Consider the following 22,693-nt stretch of genomic DNA (forward strand, 5'->3'; position numbering starts at 1 on the left):
GTCTTTTGCAGCTGTTCTACTCCTTTAACACTTTAGTTAGTTTAGTTATATAGTTGCTTTCCAAGTTGCTGCAAGTCTGAGGAAGAGTTTAATAGGTTTTCTTGAAATTAAGAAGCAATATCTCAGAATTCTCCCTACTAGCATTTTAAAACAGTCCAAGAGAAGACAGCATTTATTCTTAAGTCTCTAACCTTGGCTCTACTATTCACTACATGGACATTAAATCTATTAAGTAGTTCAGAAATGTGAAATTTAATTTCATTCTGTATCTAGCAGCTATCTTGAAATTCAGGAATTAGCTACAATTTCACATGTATTAGCAGCTCAGATTTGGAATTCTGTTTACTTACTCTGTCCAAAAGAGCAAGAAAAGTCATCTAAAGATTTACCTTTTAAATAAAGTGCTAAACATAACAGAATCACAGAATCACAGGTTGGAAGGGACCTCAGGGATCATCTAGTCCAACCTTTCTGGGAAGAGCACAGTCTAGACAAGATGGCCCAGCACCCTGTCCAGGGGACTCTTGAAGGTGTCCAACGTGGCCGAGTCAACCACTTCCCTGGGGAGATTATTCCAATGGTTGACTGTCCTCACTGTGAAAAATTTCCCTCTGGTGTCAAATCAGAATCTCCCCAAGAGCAACTTGTGTCCATTCCCCCTTGTCCTCTCCATGTGACTCCTCGTAAAAAGGGAGTCTCCATCTTCTTTGTAGCTACCCCTTAAGTACTGGTACGCGGTGATGAGATCCCCTCTGAGCCTCCTTTTCTCAAGGCTGAACAAACCCAGCTCTCCCAGCCTATCCTCATATGGCAGCTTCCCAGTCCTTTGATCATCCTGGTGGCCTTTCTCGGGACCCCTTCCAGCCTGTCCACATCCTTTTTGTAGAGCGGGGACCAGAACTGGACACAGTACTCCAGGTGTGGCCTGACATGCGCTGAGTACAGTGGGATAATGACTTCTTTATCTCTGCTGGCGATGCCCTTGTTGATGCAACCCAGCACCCTGTTGGCCTTCTTGGCCGCAGCAGCACACTGTTCGCTCATGTTGAGCTTTCTGTCCACCAGGACCCCCAGGCCCCTTTCCACAGAGCTGCTCTCCAGCCAGGTGGATCCCAGCCTGTGCTGCACTCCCAGATTATGTTTTCCCAGGTGCATGACCTTACACTTCTCCTTGTTGACCTTCGTAAGGTTCTTGCTGGCCCACTCCTCCAGCCTATCCAGATCTCCCTGCAGAGCAGCTCTCCCTTCTGGGGTGTCTACTTCCCCACTCAACTTGGTGTCATCAGCAAACTTCATCAGGCTACACTTGATGCCGGTATCCAGATCGCTTATAAAGATATTGAGTAACATTGGGCCCAATATCGATCCCTGGGGGACTCCACTAGCGACAGGTTGCCAGTTTGAGAAAGAGCTATTTACCACCACCCTTTGGGTGCGGCCTGTCAGCCAGTTCCCCACCCACTGCACAGAAGACTTGTCTAGGCCATAACGGATCAATTTCTCCAGGAGGAGACTATGGGGGACTGTATCAAAGGCCTTGGAGAAGTCCAGGTAGACAATGTCCACTGCCCGCCCCATGTCAACCAGGCAAGTCACTTTGTCATAGAAGGCCACCAGGTTTGTCATCCTGATGTATGTCTTTATTTATGTACAGATAGTAACAGCAGCCTTCGAAGGATCTGTCCTTAAATGCTATTCATACATATTGCTCATGAACTCTTAAACTTTATTAAGGCTGGTCAGTCAGTACAGACCAGCTGACTGACAACTGTTGAGCACATTATTCGCAAGCAACTGCTAACACAGAAGCATCTCTATATGAAGTCTTGCTTGAGTATCTAATAACTGAACATATTTAACTTTCAAATAATATTTGGCACTTTGTGCTGTGGGTCAAATTTGTTGCTATAGATCATAGCTATTTAGTTACTCTTAAATTTATCTTGGTGCAGTTAGCATTTACTTGTGAAGGGACCACACATCCTCACAATCCAAATGCACTGCATACAGGTCGGCTGCTTTCCCAAAGGAGAACATAGCACAATAGCAATGACAAAAGCAGCTGTTCAGCTGCATTCATGATCTCATTTTTCAGTCTAAAAGGCAGAAATACAAGAGGTCCATGGGCTGTCTCCATGATTGAGATGAACATAAGCCTGCCCAGACAGGAGGAGGACACTGCATACCAATGTGTCAGCATCGGCTGGCACATTTCTTTGGCATGCATTTTAAGCAATCCTCAAGAAATCTCAGAATCACTAAGGATATGCAAAATTAATAGAAAAATGAATATTTAAAAGTACTAGCAAAACACATCCTAGCATTCAGGGTCTGTCATAACCTAACATCATGAGGTAGAATGGTATGATCATGCTAGCAAGAGACTAGAATCAAAATTATCCACTCCTAAGCTTTCATGTGTAGCCTAAGCAGATTCCCTGAAGAGTGATTTAAATCCCCTGCATAATTTCATTAATTACCGGGAAAGTGATTTATTCAGATTGACTCCTCATAATGTAAAAGCGTATTTAACACGAGTCTATTCTATTTTAATTGAATGTGTTCAGATGACACTAAAAAAAAATTGTAATGTTTTTAAGCTAGTGCTTTGACAGAATGAACAAACTTGCATACTTTATCTAGATTAGCTCTGTGTTATCTCCACTCTTCACATGGCTTCAAGGTGAAAAATCACAAAGCTGAAGTTCTTGAAGTTAAAACAGTCTATCATGTAACCTTATGGAAAAATAAGTTTTGATTTAGTTACTACATCCAAACTCATTATGCTAAACCAAAGTCTGTTCTGCAAGTTAAAAAGAGTTTCAAATTAGGAAACATTGTGCTCGATAAACCTAAAATGGATTGCCACATAGTTGAAAGTCAGGGCTCTTTTTTAATGTGCATGCTATTGTTTCCCAGTACAGCAAAAATAAAGAGAAGTGACATTTTAAAAGGCACTTAGGACTTGTTCATTTAGGGATAATAGCTTGTAATAACTCCAGCTGCTCTTTTAAGTGCATGTTCTGTACCAAAATGCACTCTCATGGATTTCCCCAAAACACAAGAAATCTAGTGAGCAATGAGGTATTACAAGCCAGAAATGTGCTTTCTCACTTTTGCAGTAGTTTCACCCTGTGGACAAGTGATTGTAAACTATATGTTGTAGATTGCCCTCCAGTCTTGGGGTGGGAGAACTAGAAGTACAAGGCATCTTGACTTGTGAACAGCAGCGTGCCACTAACCAAGAGATTTCCCAATTTCCTATCGGGAATAAAGTTATTATTCCACGTTAGGAAACAGGACAGAGAATGTGTTTTGCTTTTCTGGCATATAGATATTCTTTTTTTTTTTTCCCCCCAGCTGCCTATTTATGAAGCCACCTTTCCTTCTGCAAGTAATGGACCCAGGTCCTCAAAATTAGTTTCCAGGAAACCGCTGCTGCTGACTTAAGTTGCTTAAGCAAGGGAGAAAATAGTTAAGTGAGAATTTAAAAACCTCCTCCTCATTTTTAATAAAACACCAGCTTTCAAAAAGCAGTGTTGGGCAGTTCCATCAAGTTTGACTGAAAGGGAATCTGGACATGAAAAGCAAAATTATCTTGGGGTTGCAGGGCACAGAGAAGGTAGATGTGATCCAACTACTTCTACTTTAGTATTTGAAGGAGTTTAGCATACTGTGACATAACTTAGCTGAACAGGAGCTTGCAAAAAACAATTTCACCAGTTTACAGCCACATGCCGTTTGTGTCAACTGGCAGTAAGCTGGGCTCCTACCTGGTTTACCCCTAGGAGGCAAGTGGTAGACAAATAAAAGACCATCTTGAAGCAATAGTCTAAGCAATAAATAAGTCTAAGCTAAGCAGGCATGTGTTGGTATCCCTGATAAGCCCAGCCAAGATTCAGAGACTCATCAGGTTAGAGAATTTCATAGCCACATTCCTTTTGATAGCCTTGCTTATGCTTGCTTGTAAGTAGAGCTGGCACACCTCTACTCAGGAAAACTGGAGATTATAGCTGTTCATATTTGTAAAGCTGTTCCAGGCATAACTCCACCCCAGACAGACTATGGTAACCGAGGGCGAAGACCATGAGGAAGAAACTGCAAAACCAGGCAGAATATTTTTCCAGTGCTTACCATCACATAGGAGTTACTTAGCACAGTAAAAATACATAGCAGCTACTTAGGCTAACCAAAGCCATCTGCTGTCTTGCCCTCCTCCTAGCAGAGGATTGGTCTGGATGTTAAGTCAGTTCACTTAGGACTCTTAATGAGCATCAACTGAGGGATATTAAATTTTACAAACTTTCATGTTATATATTAAGTGGAGCTGGCCAAGCCTTCCAGTAAACTGACACACAAAAAAAAAAGACACTAAGAAGTTCTGTGTGGAAAATACCAAGCAGCCTGTATACACCCAGCAGATGGTGCTGTGAGGTTCTGTGCTTCCTGGCACATTTTAGTTTTCATTTTTAGCTCACACTATGTCAGGCACTTCTGTGTTACAATAGTGCTGTTATTCAAACAACTTGGGCTAAACAAACTCTTCATAAAACACACAAGCATTCTAAGATGTATCAAACCAAATCTCTGCAGCAGATACTAGTTTTCTAGAAGTCTTCAAGGAGTCAGGTCTGAAGCAGGCAGGCTACAGAAATAAGCTGGTACCACTAGTCATTTCTGCCTGCTGTTGTTCATTCAAGCCAAGTACTACTGCTTTTGTGGTCATGTTAGGTAGGGACAAGAGAGATTACAGCTAAAGCAAGCTCTACTGTAACAAGGTAACAAATATTGATGATTTCCAGCTTTAAAGTTATACATCTAAACAAATTTGAAACCCCATTAAGTGTCAAAGGGCCCATTACTTCAGCAATTTACTCCTGCGTGCTTAAATAGGTCCCTGCATTTTGCTCAGGCCAATGTCCCATTTTAATCTCCTTTTCACAGGGTTCTGGCACTCACCCCATGCCAAAACACTTCCACTGTCTATCCAACAGGATCTGTTTCCCAGCCTCTCCTACAAACCCCTTAACACACTTTATGTTTTGGGCATCCTTCACAACTCAGCCATGCTATGCTTATTCAGGAAGCGCAGGATCTGATGCAGTGCCTTCCATGCAGAACTTGAGACAATTAAGCGATTCTCACAAAGAGTTACAAATGAAATAGGACAGCTACAGACATACTCACTTTCTCAACACAGGTCATGACATTATCAGCTTTTCTCCTGCCTAAATAAGCTTTTTCTCTATATCATGAGAAACTAGTTTTACCCCAGTCCAGGAACTAGTCTTTTGTAAGTTTTGATACTTTTAAAATCAATAGGTAGAAAATAAGCAATATAAACTCACCAACAGTGATGGAATTGTCTTTTTGTGTAAGTTAGCCCATTGGGAAAGTCTGAGGAGTCAATTCAATAACTGAGGAAGCTGCTTTAACACATTGACTGCTAGGACTAGTTATCCTGTATAACTAATTGATCCTAGCATACAGATGACCTTCAACTATTCAGGCATGCTAGTCTTGTCCTAGATACAGACTGCATGTGGTGTCAAAGTAATTCCACTGTCCCTGAAAGGGGAGGACCTAGCAGCCCACTACCATGTTTGTACAGATGCTTGCTGCTAGCAAGTACTGACACAGGTATATGACATGGGTCTCACCCTGTACCCCAGCTGCAAGTACAAAGCTTAATGGTACCAGATTGTCTTGAGCCATCAACTCCCATGACAAACCAACCAGAACAAAAACAAACAAGGCAGAGAAGCTTTAGAAGCTTCACAGTGAGAAGACTCCTCCCTGCCCTGAGAGCCATCCACTGTGAAGCAACATTGAAAGCCAGATCAACAAGACATTCCTGCCTTCTGCTCCCCCAAGGGAACAAGCATCACATGCTTTTCACCTATCTGCCAGGCTACAGGGCTGCATCATGCTCTCAGGCAGTGCCCAGAATAAAGCACCATCACTTGAAATGCTTACCTAGCTTAACCTGCTAGTGCTGGACAGGGAATTCAGTAACACCGAGCCAAATTCAGTTCAAATTAGCAGACATTTATGAGGGTTTGGTTTTTGTCATGATATCAGAGTGTTGGAGTTGAATGTCTCCAAAAAGACAGCTTGAAGTTGGATGTCAGTCAGTAGTTGCAGTGAGCAATGCTCTTCTCTCCCCACTTACGCCTAAAATTCCACCCACTCCCTTGCAGTATTCATCAGTTGTGCTACAGTGTGATGACCTGGCTTAAAGAGCCAAAAGGGAATGTTTTCTGACCTTGTTTTCCCTCAGCAGAGCAGGATTTAACAACATGTGCTTCAAGACAACAAGCTGTTACAGAGCCAGAGCCTAGGGAATAAGAATTTGGATTCCTAGGAAGTACAGTCTGTGTAGCCATGTTGCTCATCTGCCTCTATAGCCATAGAAGATATCCTCCCAAGTTACCCAAGGTTGCTGTCCCTCCCAAGTCATTATTTAATCCTTAGAGACCAAGAGCCAAAGTCTAGAGCATGATTTATTGTTCTTTTCAGGGAATACAAAGGCAGCTTTACAAAAAGATGGCCAGTAGTCATTACCACAGTGAATTTACTTATAGCCTAATTCACTGTGAACTGAAACCTGCAGGCAGGTATAAGCTGTAAGAGACAAACTGTTCTTCAAAGTGACTCAGTTAGCAAGATAGATGCCTCACTACAGCTTGAGCACATTCCAGTATAACCCCATAATCTGTCACTTTGGCTACTTCTAGGACATATCCAAGAATAAGAACCTTAAATTTGGCTGGCAGTTCTGCAACTGATGTGGCTGCTTAAACCATTGAGAGCAAACTGTTCCTCCTGCTTTACAGGAAAAGTAGATAAATACAGCAAACCACAACTTGAGTGATACAGAGGGGACAAAGACACAGTTCAGGACTGCTGGCCAGATAAGGTATAGTCTGTGTCATTTGAAGTAAGCATTTAAAGAAATTTTTGGTATACAGTGTTTTTGTCAAGTGGAACTGCATGCTTCCCTGTCCCCCACCAAAGCAGTGGAGTGTTGGTGGAAAAGGGGAGCCAAGTAAGACTTTAATTGATGACATTTTATAAGAAAATTCAGACTTCTGATCCAGAGCCAGAAGGTAGGGTGTCTCACTTATTCCTTCAGCTGGGAGACTTCATAGAGGTATGCACCAAGCATCTTCACCCCCTGGATGTAGTTGCTCCTGGAAAGAAGACAGCTTCCATTAGCATTGTCTTAGTTTAAGCTTTATTTTTAGCAGCTGTGCTTTTTGCAATATCATAGAATAATTGAATCATTAAGGTTGGAAAAGACCCTTAGGATCATCAAGTCCAACCGCTAACCTATCACTGCCAAGTCCACCACTAAAGCATATCCTCAAGCACCACATCTACCCTTCTTTTAAATACCTCCAGGGATGGAGACTCAACTGCTTCCCTGGGCAGCCTGGTCCAATGCTTGACAACCCTTTCGGTGAAGAAATTTCTCAATATCCAATCCAAACCTCCCCTGGTGCAACTTGAGCCCATTTCCTCTCATCCTATCGCTTGTTACTAGGGAGAAGAGTCCAACCCCCACCTCACTACAACCTCCTTTCAGGTAGCTGTAGAGAGCAGTCCTATGCATGCAACTGACACTGCAGGCATTACTGTGCAGCCAACAGGCAGTTCTAACCTCCCTGCATCTATCTCCCCTGGCAAGGAGGGAAACACCACCCTTGGGTAGCCAAGTTTGGAGACCAAAGTATGAAAACTGCTTCTGGTTTCAAGTGTATAAAACCAGAAGCTGTAATGAGATCAAGATTGAGGTACAGACTAGTTATCTAACCAGTGACTCTCTGCTAGGGAGAAGTGGCACTTTGCCTTTCACATAAAGAAAATCAAGAGCTCAATTCTTCTTGGTCCTTTTCATAATACATGCCAAGACCCACAGTACAACTGAGTCTGGCACAGGGATAAATATTCTCTTACCTATTTAGCTTCTCATTTTGAGAGTGGGCACCATCATCTGCAGCTCCAACAGGAAGCAGCATGACATTCTTGCCTGTTGCTTCTTGAAAAGTAAGGGTAACAGGAATGCTTCCTCCTTCCCTGGTCAGGTCTGGTTCAACTCCAAAAACTAGAACAAAGTGATGCTCTAGTCAGTATGGAACTGTATTTGTTTTTCTGACACAGATCCTTACGGCTGCTCAAGCAATGAAGTATCAACCACTTCTGTACCATGTGCTGGCCAAGTCTTGCTCTGTTTTCATCAGCCAGACTGCAGAGGTTGCAGAGTTATGGCATTCACACCCCAGATGTAGTGCTGGAGTCCTGTCACTTTCAGAGTTTAGTTACACAAACAACACTTCATCTGGGAGCCTGTCTGTACTCCAACACAGAAGTCAGATTCACTCTAGTTGCCCTAGTGTAACTGATTAGGGATGCAAGGATGACTAAACTTTGGGTGCTTTGGCTAAGCAAGTGATCTGAACTACCAACAATCTCATCCTTGTGCAAAAGCAACACCATACCAACAGCCTTGTTCCAGTATAGTAGTAATGAGCTTGGCAGCAAATTTCTTTCTTTCCTGTACCTCAGACTTGAGTTTAAGGATTGCATGTGACATGCTTCATGACATAAGTTTGGCTAAGTATGTACAGAACTGACCTCTGGAAGAGTATGTACAGAACATTGCAAACACGACCTCCTCTGTATTTCTGGAGGTGCTGGAACAAGAGCTTTTTAGTCCTCCCAATGCCAAGTAGAAAACCCACTGACCTGTCTTCATAGCCCTCCGACCAGCCATGTAGTGGGGATGGTTGAAGTCTGACACCCAGGGTTTTCCACCGTGGCCTAGGTATACTTTGAATTTGTTGGGGCTCTGCAGCTCTGCAAACTTTTTGCTCAAGTAGTCTTCAACCTGTAAGAAAGATTGAATAGTCTTATCTACTGTTAGCATTTGTATGAACACTGGTAACAGCTGTACACTAAAAGCATCCTAGGGACTTGCAGGTCACTACTACTGTGCAGCAATACTTTTCCTATTACTATTATTTCATATTATCCCTATGTAACTCTTCTCTGAAATCAGAAGATCTCCTTTAGGCAAGTTAGTAGTATACTGTATAACTGTCAGCCTATATGTCAACCTAATGCTTTTGAATAAGCACTTCTGGCAATACAACTGCTCTAAAATTAGCATTTACTGCTGAGTCTTATTTGAGTTAGCTGAGAGAAATTGAATAGCAAGGCCACAAACAGTCCAGCGTGGGACCATACAGCAATTCCCTCAATTATCTGAGCTGAGGTGCAGAACAGGGAAGATGGTAGCAAAGTAACCGGAACCACTTTGGAAACCAGAAATACTCTTCCCCCAGGCATGAAGAACAGCAGAAGTTGAGACTAGTTTTGAGACCAGCAACCCATCTCAACATACGTGCTTTGTGACTTCTTCTGGAGTCATGTTTGGCACAATTCTGATTGAGAACTTGCCAATCACTTTCCTAGGAATCACAGTCTTGGCTCCAGAGGCTGAGAAGGCTCCTTCAATTCCATGGAGAGACAAGGAAGGGTATCTCCACCTGTGCATAAGGATATCTCTCTGCAGAAGCAAAGGGAAAGATGCAAGGTTACATGAAGTTTGGGGTTTCCCAAAGTAATAATTTCTTCAATCTAATAAAGACTTTGCAAGAAACAGTGCTTTCTCCCATGGAGAAATGCAGCTCATTCGTGATCCCTCAGCTATAAACAGAAGCTGTCACTCCCATTAAGCACACATTTTGATACAACAGCTGGATTTTCAGCACCTTAAGAGATTCAATAGCTCTAGTTTGGCTTTCTCCTAGTGCTATGGAACTTACAGGATGTGATCAGTCCGCTTCTGACACAAATATCATCTACAAGGTGCTCAAGCAGAATGTGCAGGGAGTGTATTGGAAGCTCTAGTCCCCACTGCCTCAAGTCAGGCAGGTGCCTTTATCACTAAGCCCCATGCTTATGAAGATCACAAGTTTTCTAAAAGCCTCACCACTGTGCAGACAGGTGTACAAAGTGCTCCTGTTTATGTTATCAGTTGTATTAAACTGCCTGAACTCTGGGTTGATTAAAGAGAGCACTGTTGCCTTTTTCAGGTACACTTCTGCATTTCTTCCCTGTTGCCTTGGACACAGCTGTTCAGTACACTGCATACTGTGAATTCAACATATTTGTGTCCTGTATAGCTACAGTATGTCAAACTTGAACTTCACTGCAGAGATTCAGGGTCTTAGAACAAAACAACTGTTAATGTTAAAGCCCACAAAATTTCTAGGTACAACCTGCCTCTAATCTTTGCTCAAAGAGAATTTAACTGTCACTGTTCAAATCTTTCAAGCACATTGTTTCTCACCTGGAGATTACAGCCGCCTTTCCCACATCTCCCCTTAGTCCTAAGACCCTTCTTGCATGCAGCTTAGTTAGAACTCCCTTGGTAAATTAAGCTAGGATTTCAGTCTAGCTAAGACTGAATAGCTGTAGTTCAGCATAATATATGAAGATCATCTTGTCAGCTCCTTCTTATATACAAGCTGTATTTCATCCATTACTTTATAGGACAAGGCTAAAACAAGGAAGGCTGTGTGCTCTCAGTTGATACAAACCCGAGCTTGTAAAGACAAGGTTGAGGATATAAAATTGTTACTTATACCTATTTGAGTTGAGTCTCAAGTCTCCTCCTGACAGTACAAGGACAGAACACAGACCTGCACATGTAAACTTGTCTTTCACAACACTTGTTTCTCCATTTTATGCTAGATTTATTTACATCTAGGGTTTAATGCTTAAAAGTGTGTAATGCCTATAGCTTGCAAGATTCAATGATGTTAACAGCATTCATTTGTAGACCTCCCAGGATGAAGATTTCAGAAGTTCACACATGAGTTTATTGAACTCAAGCCTGTTCAAAGATTTGGGCAGCTGCCTAGTTCATGGCTACAAAACAGTCCTTGCTTGCCAAGTCTAGGAAGATGTTCAATATGTCAACCTTAAGGTCATCACAGCTAGACCTCAAGTTGTTGTCTCACCTTATAAGAGGTCATCTCTATGAGCAACTTCATTTCTAGTAACCCACTGAACTTCCCACAGATGTAAACAGGGTATCTGACCTCTGGAAAAGTGCTAGCAGTTCCTATCTAGCATTAAGAGAACAGCACTAGATAAAGTTCTGTACAAGTTTGAAGTGCTACTTATACATAGACTAAGAGGCATATTTAAAGTTGCCTAGACTGCTTGCCTTAAACATGGGATAACCTAGACTAAGTTTCCAAGCACATAACACTTTGCACAGGAACTGCGTAAGTATGAAATCAGCTATACAGTAGGTAAAGTTATCTTCAAAGCAATCTCACCGTTTAACGACGTCAGATTAATTCTCTGCCTACTAAATTACTTGGTAACTACAAAAGTACCCACAGAAGCTTGCTTCTGTCTTCTAATATAGATAGCTTGAACTAACACAGCTAACCAAGGTAGAGAGGAAGGAGCACAATATACCTTTGTACCATGCAATAGCTTTGTTGCTCCTACATCTTTTGCATATTCTTCCAGGTCGAAATCAATCTTCTCATATAGTGCCAGCTCCTCATCGGTAACAGGTGCCACTGCTTCATTAACACCTGGGATAAGAATTTTCCCTTTCTTGTCGATAAGAGAACCTGTAAACAAGCACTTAATGTCAGGATTCAATCAGAAGAGACAAAATGTAATTGCTGAGAAGACTTCCCATGGAAAATACAGCCTTTGCCTTCTGAAAGCTCTGTAAATATAATAAAACTCTGACCTCTACCTCCCAGAGCCTGTTCCACTAAGCATGGAAGGCACTTATAGAATTTGCAGCTATCCAAAATGAGTGCTTCCTTGCAACTGCATTTAATTCTACTGCTACATATTTGGCTGGCTGGCTGAAGGGAGGATTCCCTAGGAGTTCAATATGGCATCTGTAGAGAAGCCTGCAGAAAAGAGCTGATTTAATTAACATACAAATTTGCAGCAAGGTTTTAGGGGAAGCTAAAGTAGATAGACAACTTCTTGGCATGACCTTCCTCATATTTTTGTATCTAAGGCAGCAGTCTGTTTTATGTATATGTAGGAAGCACCATTTCATCGGTCATAGCTTTGCTAGTGTAAGCAGCCCTTAGGAACTCCCCTCACTGCAAACTCATGCTTTAACGGCTTTGACTCCCACTCTAGATGCTTTCAGTGAAGCCTGCTTTTTCTTACCCATTAGAGTAATGAGATCTGTCATGGCCTCATGTACTGAGCCACCATAAACTCCAGAGTGAAGGTCTTTGTCACTGCATTCCACCTGGTTTGAAGTGAATTAAGATTCACGTTAATTTTAGCATGAAGACACTGACAAACAGACTTTTACCCTAGCTTTTTGCTGCATGTGTTTTGAGAATGCATCTGTTTTTGAAACCAGACCATTCAGCTGTAGCGCATTAAAGCGTATGTGTTTTATTGCTCTGTGGAGTACAAGCCCTTAGTACTGACTGTCCCAACCTTGGAGACTTCAGTGGTGACATCTCTTCCTGCACTCAAGGAAATATCTGGATGAAGATATTATGCCATGAGATAGTCCTCCAGTGAAGGCGGTGGCTTATCTTGCTTCATACATTTGAAAGCTATCCCTCCCACCCAAGTATCATATCAGATAGTAAAACGAAAATATTTAGACAACTGGTAGAAACAGTTCTACTTAAGTAGTCAGTTTCACCTTTTCTGAAGAAAAGCTATTGGCATCGAAGAGTTGGAGCTACCACTCTTCTCCAGTAGAGAATTCAGCTTAATGCTGTTTTTCCCCTGTATTTCAGCACTTACCTCTATGAAGTAGTAGCAGACACCCCTCAAACCATAGGTGATACAAGGCTTCTTCTTGCCTAGCCAGTAGTTGTCAGAAATGCAAACATAATCCACATCTTTGAAGAAAGTGTCTCGCTGAGCAAAAATCAGTTCATCAAGGCCTTCAGATCCTGATTCTTCCATACCCTCCAGGCAGAACTTAACATTTACTGGAAACTCCTTTGAAAAGTAAAATCAAGAACAGATGAAGTATGTGAACACACTGGACTCCTTTGGCAATCAGTAAATTCAATCTGTCACGTAGAAAGCAGAAAAAACAGACTTGGGTAAATTAGTTCCATGACAGTGGAATTTGTTAATTATACACAACGTATTAAGAAGCTTGGACAGCACTTACATCACCCTTCATTTGATGGAATTCAGACTGTTCAAAAAAGTTTTAACCAAGCTGTAGAACAACTTGTTCCCAATCCTCTTAACTGTGGGAACGCAGCAGAGATCTGTTGCCAAAGGTAAGTCACAGGGCTAGGAAAACTAATATTAACCACAGAAATTGCATGCTACAGTAGAAGAGTCAGAGCTATCCTGTCTATCCAGTCTACCATATTCTATGCCTAGACAGCACTTGAGAACTGCTAATTCTTCTCACAAGTAATAGCAACTTGTTTTGCAAGACGAAGCAGACATCCTGAGCTATTTCTGATTGCAATGTTCTTGAACAGAAACAGCAAAGCTCCCGGTTTTGTGTTACTAAGTTAATCTCTTCTTCGAGTTCAGTAGCAGTGAGACATTAAGCTTTGCTAAAGGCCAAGCTAATTTGACATCCTTACATGAAAGTAGTGATCACATTTGTTTATTCCTCCTGCTCCAGATGCTTGCATATGTATTTGCCTTCCTACACATTGCATTAAAGTGAAAATGTTTAAAGTGCAATCCAAGCATCTTCAAGACTAACTTGTCAGCAAGTCAACTCAACCCTACTGGGACATCACAGAATTCACAGGACTATTGCATCATTCCTCCAATCAGCTGAATAAGCAGGCTTGCCTCGCGAGGGTTTGTGGCTTGGACAACATTTATTGCTAGACTCAGCTATATGAAAAAAAGCAGCATACGTTTTGGGCACATACCTGGTTAGTTTGTTGATAAGCTTCCAAGGCATTCAGCCAGGCAAGCACTGGACCTTTGTCATCTGTTGATCCTCGCCCATACAGCTTTCCTGTAGAAACAGGATACAAATTAACGAGCATGAACAAAAATTAGGATGAAGCTCCAGTCATCTCTTGCCTGTAGGAGAAAACATCCTTTTGGATAAGCTTTTTAGCCCTGCTTCTATTAACTTTTCATTTCCTGATTCTACTGAAGTAGCAGTTTTACATCCCACTTCATATACCCATGCAAGTGGGATAGGTACAGGACTGCAATAGTTCTCCCATTTAGGGCTACCCAACCTCTTGCCCCAGCTGTGCCCTGGATGGGACTTGAACATAAGCCTGGAAAAGATGTAACTGCCTTGGGCTAAGTTGTTCCCATATCCTTCACAATAGTATAATTTTCTGCAAACACAGCAGTAAGGGTATAGAAACAAACTACCTTCTTTTAACAGAAACCTATCCAGTATTAGCTTAAATTCTTTGCTTGAAGAGTAAGACTTCAGCAGCTAGTGACCAATAGCATCTCTGGATTCTCCAGACAAATATGAATCTCCCCAGAAAGGGCTTTAGTCAAAGAGAAGTTTTACAGACTACAGGGAAGTCCCAGGAAACATAGCACACAGGATCACAGTCGAGGTGGGTATTGCTGCAACTCAGCTGTGGCTACAACCCCTAAGCACTAGGTATAACCACAGTGACAGAACAGGTCAGACATCTTGCAAGGTAAGGCGGCATTGGTAGATATGCCTCCTACACTGCCAGGCCACACAGAGATAATCCACAGCCTGGGGCAAGTCTAGCTGTTGCTATCAGATGACATAATCTGATTTGGTAACTTGGACTCTGCTGCCTGTGACCAAGTGTCCAGGTAGAAACACTAGTTACCACAGATATCTTTTCTTGGCACTTATGCAACAGGAATGGTTAATGTCTTCTATTCATATGACCTTTGACACTCAACACTGAGCAAATGAAACAAGTAAGATGCTGTTGGTAACACCAGCTTTAAATAGAAAAGAAAGTTTTTGTCTGCTCTTGCTTACTGGCAATGTGTTGCTTCAACAGGAGTTACTGCATGATTTTTCATCCCCATTTACAGGAAAGGGACACTTGTTTGGGCACTAGCTCTGTAAAACTCAGCTTCTGCAGTACTCATTGTAGCACAGTATGCAAACACAAGGCAACCCAGGGAAGCTGCTGTACCACTCCTGTCTCCAGGCATAAAGAAGCTGTGTTGAGTGTTGGCTCCCTGTAATGGTTCAAAATCCCTGCAGTCTGACATGCCCTTAAATGCAGCAAGTTGTGAACAGCACAAGAAACTAGTTCTAGAAAGCTTTCTGACAACAAGTTGTTGCCATAGAAGGCAGCAGTTAAGACTTTGCTGTAGCTACAAGGAAGATAACATGCAAGTACAGTCTAGACTATCAGAAAAAGAAACAAGCCCTGAGAGTAGCTGAGACTTTGCAGCTCTACTTGTTTACCTTTTCCCCGCCTGCATTTTTTATCTCAACAGTATTAAATAAACACCCATGTCTGTTCTTACTCTCCTCTCCTTTCAAGGGTACAACTTCAGAACAGCTGAGAAATACCACACTTGTTACAGGAGTGCTCATCAGTCTTAAGTCCACCACTCTTACCATCTCTTTCTACCAGTGTGAAAGGTTCACTATCCCAGCCGTCCTCTAGTGTTGCTGGCTGAACATCCAGGTGACCATATACACACACCGTCTTTTTGCATGGATCTGAGCCAAGTGTTCCCAGAACAATTGGCGGCAGAGGGATCTTTGATCCATCAGGCAGCTAGAAATAGGCAAGAAGTTGTATGCAAATGTGGAACATCAGAGTAGCACATTTTTATCAGATTAATCAGATTAATATAGAGGTGATAAGATTAGGGGCATAGACAGCTAAACAAAACTAAGATACTTAAACTGACTGCCAGAAGCAGTGTGGCAGTGAAGGCATGACAGAACCATGCCAGTAAAAGTTTCCTGACAAGTTCCAGTAATAATCAAAGTATTCCAAGCCACTCAGAACCATTAGCTTTAAGCAATCCTTCATCAGACTTCCGCAGATCAAGCTGTCTGCATGCCAAACTGCCATATCTAATGCTGACCTAAGCATAAGTGATGAACTCCATTCAATATTGCATTCTGTATTGCTTGTCACTGCACTTTCACCCTGCCCACAGTATAGCTCTCGACAAAGATTTCCTGGCAGTGGTATCACTGAGTATAATACATCCCTACACCCAAAGAATGTCAGCGTAACAGCTGGATTTCCTATGCCAGCCTACATTGTTAAGCAAAGGTCAGGGTAGCGCTGATAAGCTTAGTTCAAGAGTTCAAGGGTTGAACTTGCTTAGTTCTTTCAAATACTCCTTAAGCAATTATCACATGCTATTCTCAATCAGCACATTCCCCTCCAGTGAGTTAACACACACTCCTAGACACTGTTCCGCAGATCAAGATCAGCTTTATGCTTGCATGAGCTCCAAGCTCCGATTTATTATCAACAGGTTACATGGTCCTTGGCCAGCTGCAGTTCTAAGTGATTAAAGAATTATTGCAAGAATTTACACTTACAGTAATCAGTACACAGTAAAAACTGCTGTGCAGCAGTATACTACGTTAGATCAGACAACTTCACCAGATGCTTTACATTGTCCTTCACTGATACAGCAGCAATGTACATACTCTATTTTGTCTATACTTAATATAAAAGTAAATGCTAAAGTTAACTTTAATCCAGCTATAAGAGTTTTCTAATTAGAAATGTTACTTATAATAAACCCTTAAAATCAGTTCTTGCTCCCAAAAAGATACATTGATGAAAGGAACAAGTCTGAGTTAATTGAAATACTTTTGATGGGATCTTAGGCTGCAGGTAGTAGCAAAGCTAGAATTATCTTACAGATTCCCTCCCCAGAGGGCACATGATGCCAGCTGCTTCCCTGCTGGGACCTGTAGTGCTACAAATAAGTGTATTCCAGTCACCAAAAGTAAGAACTGCTTGGAGGGGCCTGATTAACCGATTTCACCCAGGAGTCAGTAGCACCAACTACAATGATGATCTAACACTAGCAAACACTGCAGTACAACAGGATTTTGAATGCCACTATCCAAGCGCTACTCAAACAATTTTGGTATTGGTCTTGTTCTGTGACACGTAGTGACTAGGACTTCAAAGTACGAGCATATCAAGTGGATTGTTCTCTAGGATGAAGTTATCGCTATCATTCTCCTAAGCACATAACTTCAGTCAGTATCTTTACAGCCTATGGGTCTGAGGACCAACACCAGCCTGCTGTTAAAAAAAGTCTAACATTTGTTTGCTGGTGCTCTGTTCTTGTTCAGTTAGAAAAGTATTTAAAATATATTTAACACACAGTCCAAAATGCAATACAACATGCTTAATTGATCTAGATCCCAAAGTTTACTACAAACAAGGGTTTTAACAGGAAGCTTAGGACATGTGGCAGGGAAGACAATCCCACACCCCAACGAGCTACTGCCCTTCTAGGCCACTACCCACAAGACCCTTGAGTGGTGACCCTGACCAAAAGCCCAGACGTCAAGGAATTAGTGATGCACATAGTTAGCCTGAGTACACCCAAGCCTGTGCTGTGCTATGCTGCACGCACATCTTTGCCTTCCTGCCCGTGTTGTGCTGTGCATAACCTTGGGCTGCAGGATAAGCTTAGCCAGCTGACTGTAGCTGGAGGCAGTTCCCACTTGGTACTGGCAATTATACCACCTGCACGTCCTTGTCTTTGAAAGCGCAGCAAGAAGTTCTCATGTGAATATCCCTTTTGTTTGGCAGTGGAATCGAACAGCTTGAATAAATAAAATGGGATAACATTTCCATGAATGGGATCTGCACACCATGCTGCATGCTGATTGGAAACCCACTAGATGCTGCACAGGTTGGGGTTCCCAGCATCTGAAGGGACATAATATCTATACTATTCTCTTTCTTTATAGCAGTAGCTCTAATAAACAGCATTTAAAATGATACTTTATGGAGTCTAAGTGTCTTTCTTATTGGGATCATAAGCAGACAGCCTGGCACAAAACACCTTGTCTTCAAAAGATACTTTCTACTAAGCTGACGTGGAGATGCTCGCATACCGTTTGTTTCCCAATGTCCATAAGTTGAGTTGTGCCTCCCAGTCGCTCAATATCCTTCGCAGCAACCTCCATCATGTGTCTGATTTCAGCCCTCTTCTCCGGCCATGCTGACACACTCTGGATTGCCACCCATTGAGCCAGCCGCTACAGAGACAGAAAAGTTAAAGGTTTCACTACACATGAATTATGGCACGGAAGCACTACACAAATACACCACCTTGCAGTTCAACTAGTACTGTTTTAGCCAAGCTTAAACTTGAGGCAAATCAGATCTCTCTCTCTGCTCAAAGGAATGCTCTAAACATTGATATTACACTCAAAAGCTCTCTAAAAACCTTACTTTCTACAGCTGTCCCTGCAGTGTAGCCCAAAATATATAGATACAGCAGGTAGGCTTAACAGTATGACAGCTTGTGCATGTTGTGCCTTTCTGGTTGCCATTTTTTAAGAATCCAGAACCAGCTGATGTCCTTCAGGCTTCTCAGAAAGGCTGCCTTTGCTTCCCCGCACACCCACGTGAGATCAGTGAGAGCAACTGTCAGAAGTCAAGTTGAACACTTGGCATACTTCTTGCCTGGGAGTTTACAGTGCTGTACACCACTGATCCCTTCACAGGCAAGAGGGATTGCAATACAAAGTGCAATTAAATTGCAGGTTAAACAGCAAAGTACAGAAAGTAACCTCTTCCTCTGTCCCCCAACATGAACAGGCTTTACTCCAGCACTGCTTGTATCTTTCCTCTCCCATCTCAGAAGGGAAGAGACAGCATAAACCTAGTTTGGCATTCATGAGGTAGAGCCAAACTCCAGGTAAGGCACTGCTTGCACTATACAGTAACAGAGCATCGCCTAATAAATCTGTGCTGCAGGACAAGACTTTGAAAGAAAACTTACCTCAACATAGACGTCCTGGTGTTCATCAATGTATTTAAAGAGTGTTTCAAGAGCAGACATTTTCTGACCAGATTGGTGTCACTGATGATTCTGTGACAGAAAAATAGTTTCGCCCGCACAGGTTTCAGAGACAGCAGTCAGTAACTGAGCAGCCACAGAAGACTTTCACCTTTCCACTGCTGATGCCACACACTAAGCTGTGTAAATATAAAGCTTGAGGCCACTCCCTCTCATGAAATCACAGTGAGATGGCTAAACAAAACTATATTTGATCTCAACAGAACTGTTTCTGCCTCTCTCCCCACAATAACTTTGGAAGTTAAGCTTGTCTATAGAGATACTTCAAGTCATGTACTTCACTTTACTGCAGACTTCCAGGCAAAGTTACTCCAGTGAAACCTACTCTTTGAAGTTGCATTTTATTATAAGATCTCAACTAATACTGTGCCATATACTTGAATGCTAGTAACTAGGTCCAAGGAAACACCACACTTTGTCCTCTACAAAGGAGGTTAAAAGCTGGCAGCTTAAGAACTGTGTTTTCTTCAGCTTTGAAGTCTTAACCTGTCACTCAGCCTTCCCAAAGAAGGTCAGAGTGAAGTCCAGGGAACAGAAACCAGCCCCAGCAGGCCATGAGCAAGTGGTCAGTGACTAGTTCCATGCTACCACTTCCTTGTTTTGTTGTAGTTTCAACTGAAGCTCAAGTGAGAAAACCCAAGACCCTTCCCCTCCAGTTTCCCATCTTCCTCACTAGTCCAAAAATCCATATTTAAAAGACATACTGTCTACTCAGCCAAACTTAAATGTAGTTATCAAGTTAGACCTAAAGATACAGCACCTCTTCTAATCCAGGAAAATAACAAGCTTTACAAACATGCCTCTGAAATACAAGTGCCCAGACCACAAGAATAACTCTGATGTCCATGTACTACACTGAACAAGTATGTTCAGCAGCCCCAAGTGCCGTGACTCAGTATTTTGTTCAGTCAGCCTTATGCCAGATCTTTAAGCCTTTCTTCCACTTGTACATGGAAGTCACAAGACAATATGCTAATTGTTACAACATTTGACTGTGCCTTAGGATTTCTTGAACAGCTGACTACTCAACATAGCTGAAATGAATACTTTGAAGCTGCAGGTCATCCCACACAACATAGGATACAAGCACATCCTACCATCCCAAATCTACAAGACCTACAGAACGCATTTTCTTTCAAGAGAATGCTCAAGCATTCTCTTCCAGAGTCATGAATGGTGAAAACTGAACACCTTCAAAAGGACTATATAGACATAACCAAGTTAAAGCAGTGCTTCTCACCAAAGCCTGGTTTCCCTATGAAGCCACATGCAGTTAAGAGCTTAGGCATGATTTACCTGGAGCTTTTCAGAGAAATCAGAACACAGGCATCAACCCTGTGCATCTGAGACTCCACTCAGCCAGTTCCCAGAGCAACATCAGGGCTTTAGCTTCATAGCACAGAACACAAAATACAACATATTACATGGAGGCTGATATCCTCTCCCACACAAACAAGATCTGAACTACTTGCTAAGTTAGGGACTACTTTAAGTATCATCTTAAATGACTAGATATTCTTCAAATTAGAGGGGTACTGAATCACTTCAGTCTCGCTGTAGAGCTGCCAAAAAAGTCTGCCCCAGACAGCTTCAAACTCGCAAAAGCAAGTGTAGCTTACTGCACAGCAGGAGTGTGGATATTACTTCCCCTCCCCTCTTAAAAATCAGGACTAGAATTCCCCAGAGATCCTTCAGGCTGGAGAACTGAATCCTTCCTACCTGCGTGGAAGTTGCTCCACAGTTCTGCCTTTTCACGGCACTACAACAGCTGCATTATGGAATAAGAGAACATAAGGGACTGTCAGTGCACCATGATAACTTCACCCCCCTACCCACAGGCAAGGTGAGCGCCCCAGGCGAGGGTATTTAATCCGGCCGGGGAGGGCCGCAGCCATCGCGGCCGCTCACCGCCCACCACACGCCGCTGCAAGCGGCCACGTACAACCCCACGCCCACCCTGCGGGCGCTGCTCTTTGGGCTGAGGGTGACTGAAAAAGTCAAATTTGGGACTTTACGAGGTTTTGCAGCGACAGGAAGAGCTGGCGGCAGCCCCCCGCTCTGTGAGCGCGGGGAGGTGCGTCGCGGGCCGGGTTTCCTGAACACAGGGGGAGGCTCACGGGGAGAGACCAAGCGTGGGGAGGGGAACAGGGGAAAGCCAGAGCAGGGGAGGCCGAGGCCGGGCAGGGGCCTCCTACCGCTGGATACCGGGCAAGGCCCGGCTGGGCCGCCAGGCACCCGGCGCCTTCCCGCAAGGCCGCGGCGCGGAGGCGGCCGCCAGCGGGGCCGTGGACAGGCCGAGCGCGGCCCTGAGCGCCGGGCCAAGGCGCCACAACGCGAAGAGGACGGGACGAGCCGCGGCTTCCCCCATACCCTCCCCGCCCTGCCACCACTCACAGACCGCTGCCGCCCCGGCGCTCTGTGGCAGGCATCGGTTCCTGCCGCCGCCGCGCTTTAAATAGCCCGGCGCCGACCCCGCCCCGCGCCGCGCGCCACGGTGGCCAATCCGCGGGCAAGGAGAGGGCAGCCCGGCGGCCCCGGGGCGGGGCTTGCCGCAAGAGAGGGCGTGGCCTCGGCACCGCCTGCCTGCCGGGGGAGGCGGGGCCCACCTGTGTCGTGTCCTGCGCTGGGGCGGGGGGAGGGCATCACCTGGAGGTGCTGGGCTGCCAGTGTCCCACCCACTCTCCAGTGCGACGGCATGAGCACGGGCGTAAATAATATGAGACAAATACAATAGCTAATACAGGAGATAGTAAGGGGGGATGTGCCTTGGGAGAATATAATACGGGAGGAATGTGGGAGATCTTGGCTGGAGCCTGCCAGGACAACTGAATTACTCCAACCAGAGATGGGAGTGTCCTTATAACCTTCTGACATTTGTGGTTTAGATGGATTAGATAGATTTGGATGTCGTTTAGATAGATTAGAAAAGGAAAGTGTAATACCAACGGTAAAATGCAAAAGCGAAGATCACCTAGTATCGGGTTTCCTTAGCTCCTAACAGTGTTGGAAGGGCATAAAGTCATTTCAAGTGCAGCAGGATAAAAGTTCAGGTAAGGCTTGCTATTGGCCTGCACCCGGCCTAAATGAAGCAAGGCCTTGTAAGACAGGAACTGCTAAAGCTGCTTCTGTTCATGAGTAGTTGAATAGCCCGGATACACATTGCTGTTAACCATGTATGGATATAACAGTTTGGTAACTAATATCGTTTTATGGACATTCTTAAAAGAACTGCACAAATGGTCATTGGCCCCAGGCTGTAGTAAATGGATTTGTTACCTGAATTGCTGAGGCAGGTTCACCGCTCAGTCAAACCTATTAGGCAGGTGGTCCTCAGCGCCACAAAAATTAGGAGATGCGCTGATAGAATTTGCTGAGGGCATGAGGCCGGGGTATGGAGTCAGGATAGAGAAGGAAACTGGAACAATGTGGTGACTCTGAGGATCACAGAAATAAAACCAGGATGAAATTTGGTAACTGGCAGCTTGCGAGCTAGAAATGAGTAAGGAGCAGGGCATGCTAGCTGGTCACAGGAGGTCTGTGAGCTTCCAGGAGCTGCCATGGAAGAGAACTACATAATTTGGTAACTCAGCGGGTGGTGCCTGGGGGGGTGAGGTAAGTGCTAGGACCTTGC

At 43.5% G+C, this 22,693-nt stretch overlaps 1 protein-coding gene across 1 annotated transcript; it reads right to left on the bottom strand.

Annotated features, from left to right (window-relative positions):
* Positions 1-6,485: 6,485 nt before the first annotated feature.
* On the bottom strand, positions 6,486-21,525 carry CNDP2 (carnosine dipeptidase 2). Its single transcript, XM_075084578.1, has 13 exons — positions 21,457-21,525; positions 20,782-20,830; positions 18,985-19,074; positions 18,092-18,235; positions 15,599-15,761; positions 13,938-14,026; positions 12,826-13,026; positions 12,226-12,310; positions 11,500-11,660; positions 9,407-9,571; positions 8,749-8,890; positions 7,960-8,107; positions 6,486-7,193 (listed from the first exon to the last, which is right to left on the bottom strand). The coding sequence occupies exons 3-13, from the start codon at positions 19,042-19,044 to the stop codon at positions 7,124-7,126; spliced, it is 1,428 nt and encodes a 475-aa protein (XP_074940679.1). The 5' UTR covers positions 19,045-19,074; positions 20,782-20,830; positions 21,457-21,525; the 3' UTR covers positions 6,486-7,123.
* Positions 21,526-22,693: the final 1,168 nt, after the last annotated feature.

Source organism: Phalacrocorax aristotelis, chromosome 2 (assembly GCF_949628215.1).
Source record: "Phalacrocorax aristotelis chromosome 2, bGulAri2.1, whole genome shotgun sequence".
In the NCBI taxonomy this organism is placed as follows: domain Eukaryota; kingdom Metazoa; phylum Chordata; class Aves; order Suliformes; family Phalacrocoracidae; genus Phalacrocorax; species Phalacrocorax aristotelis.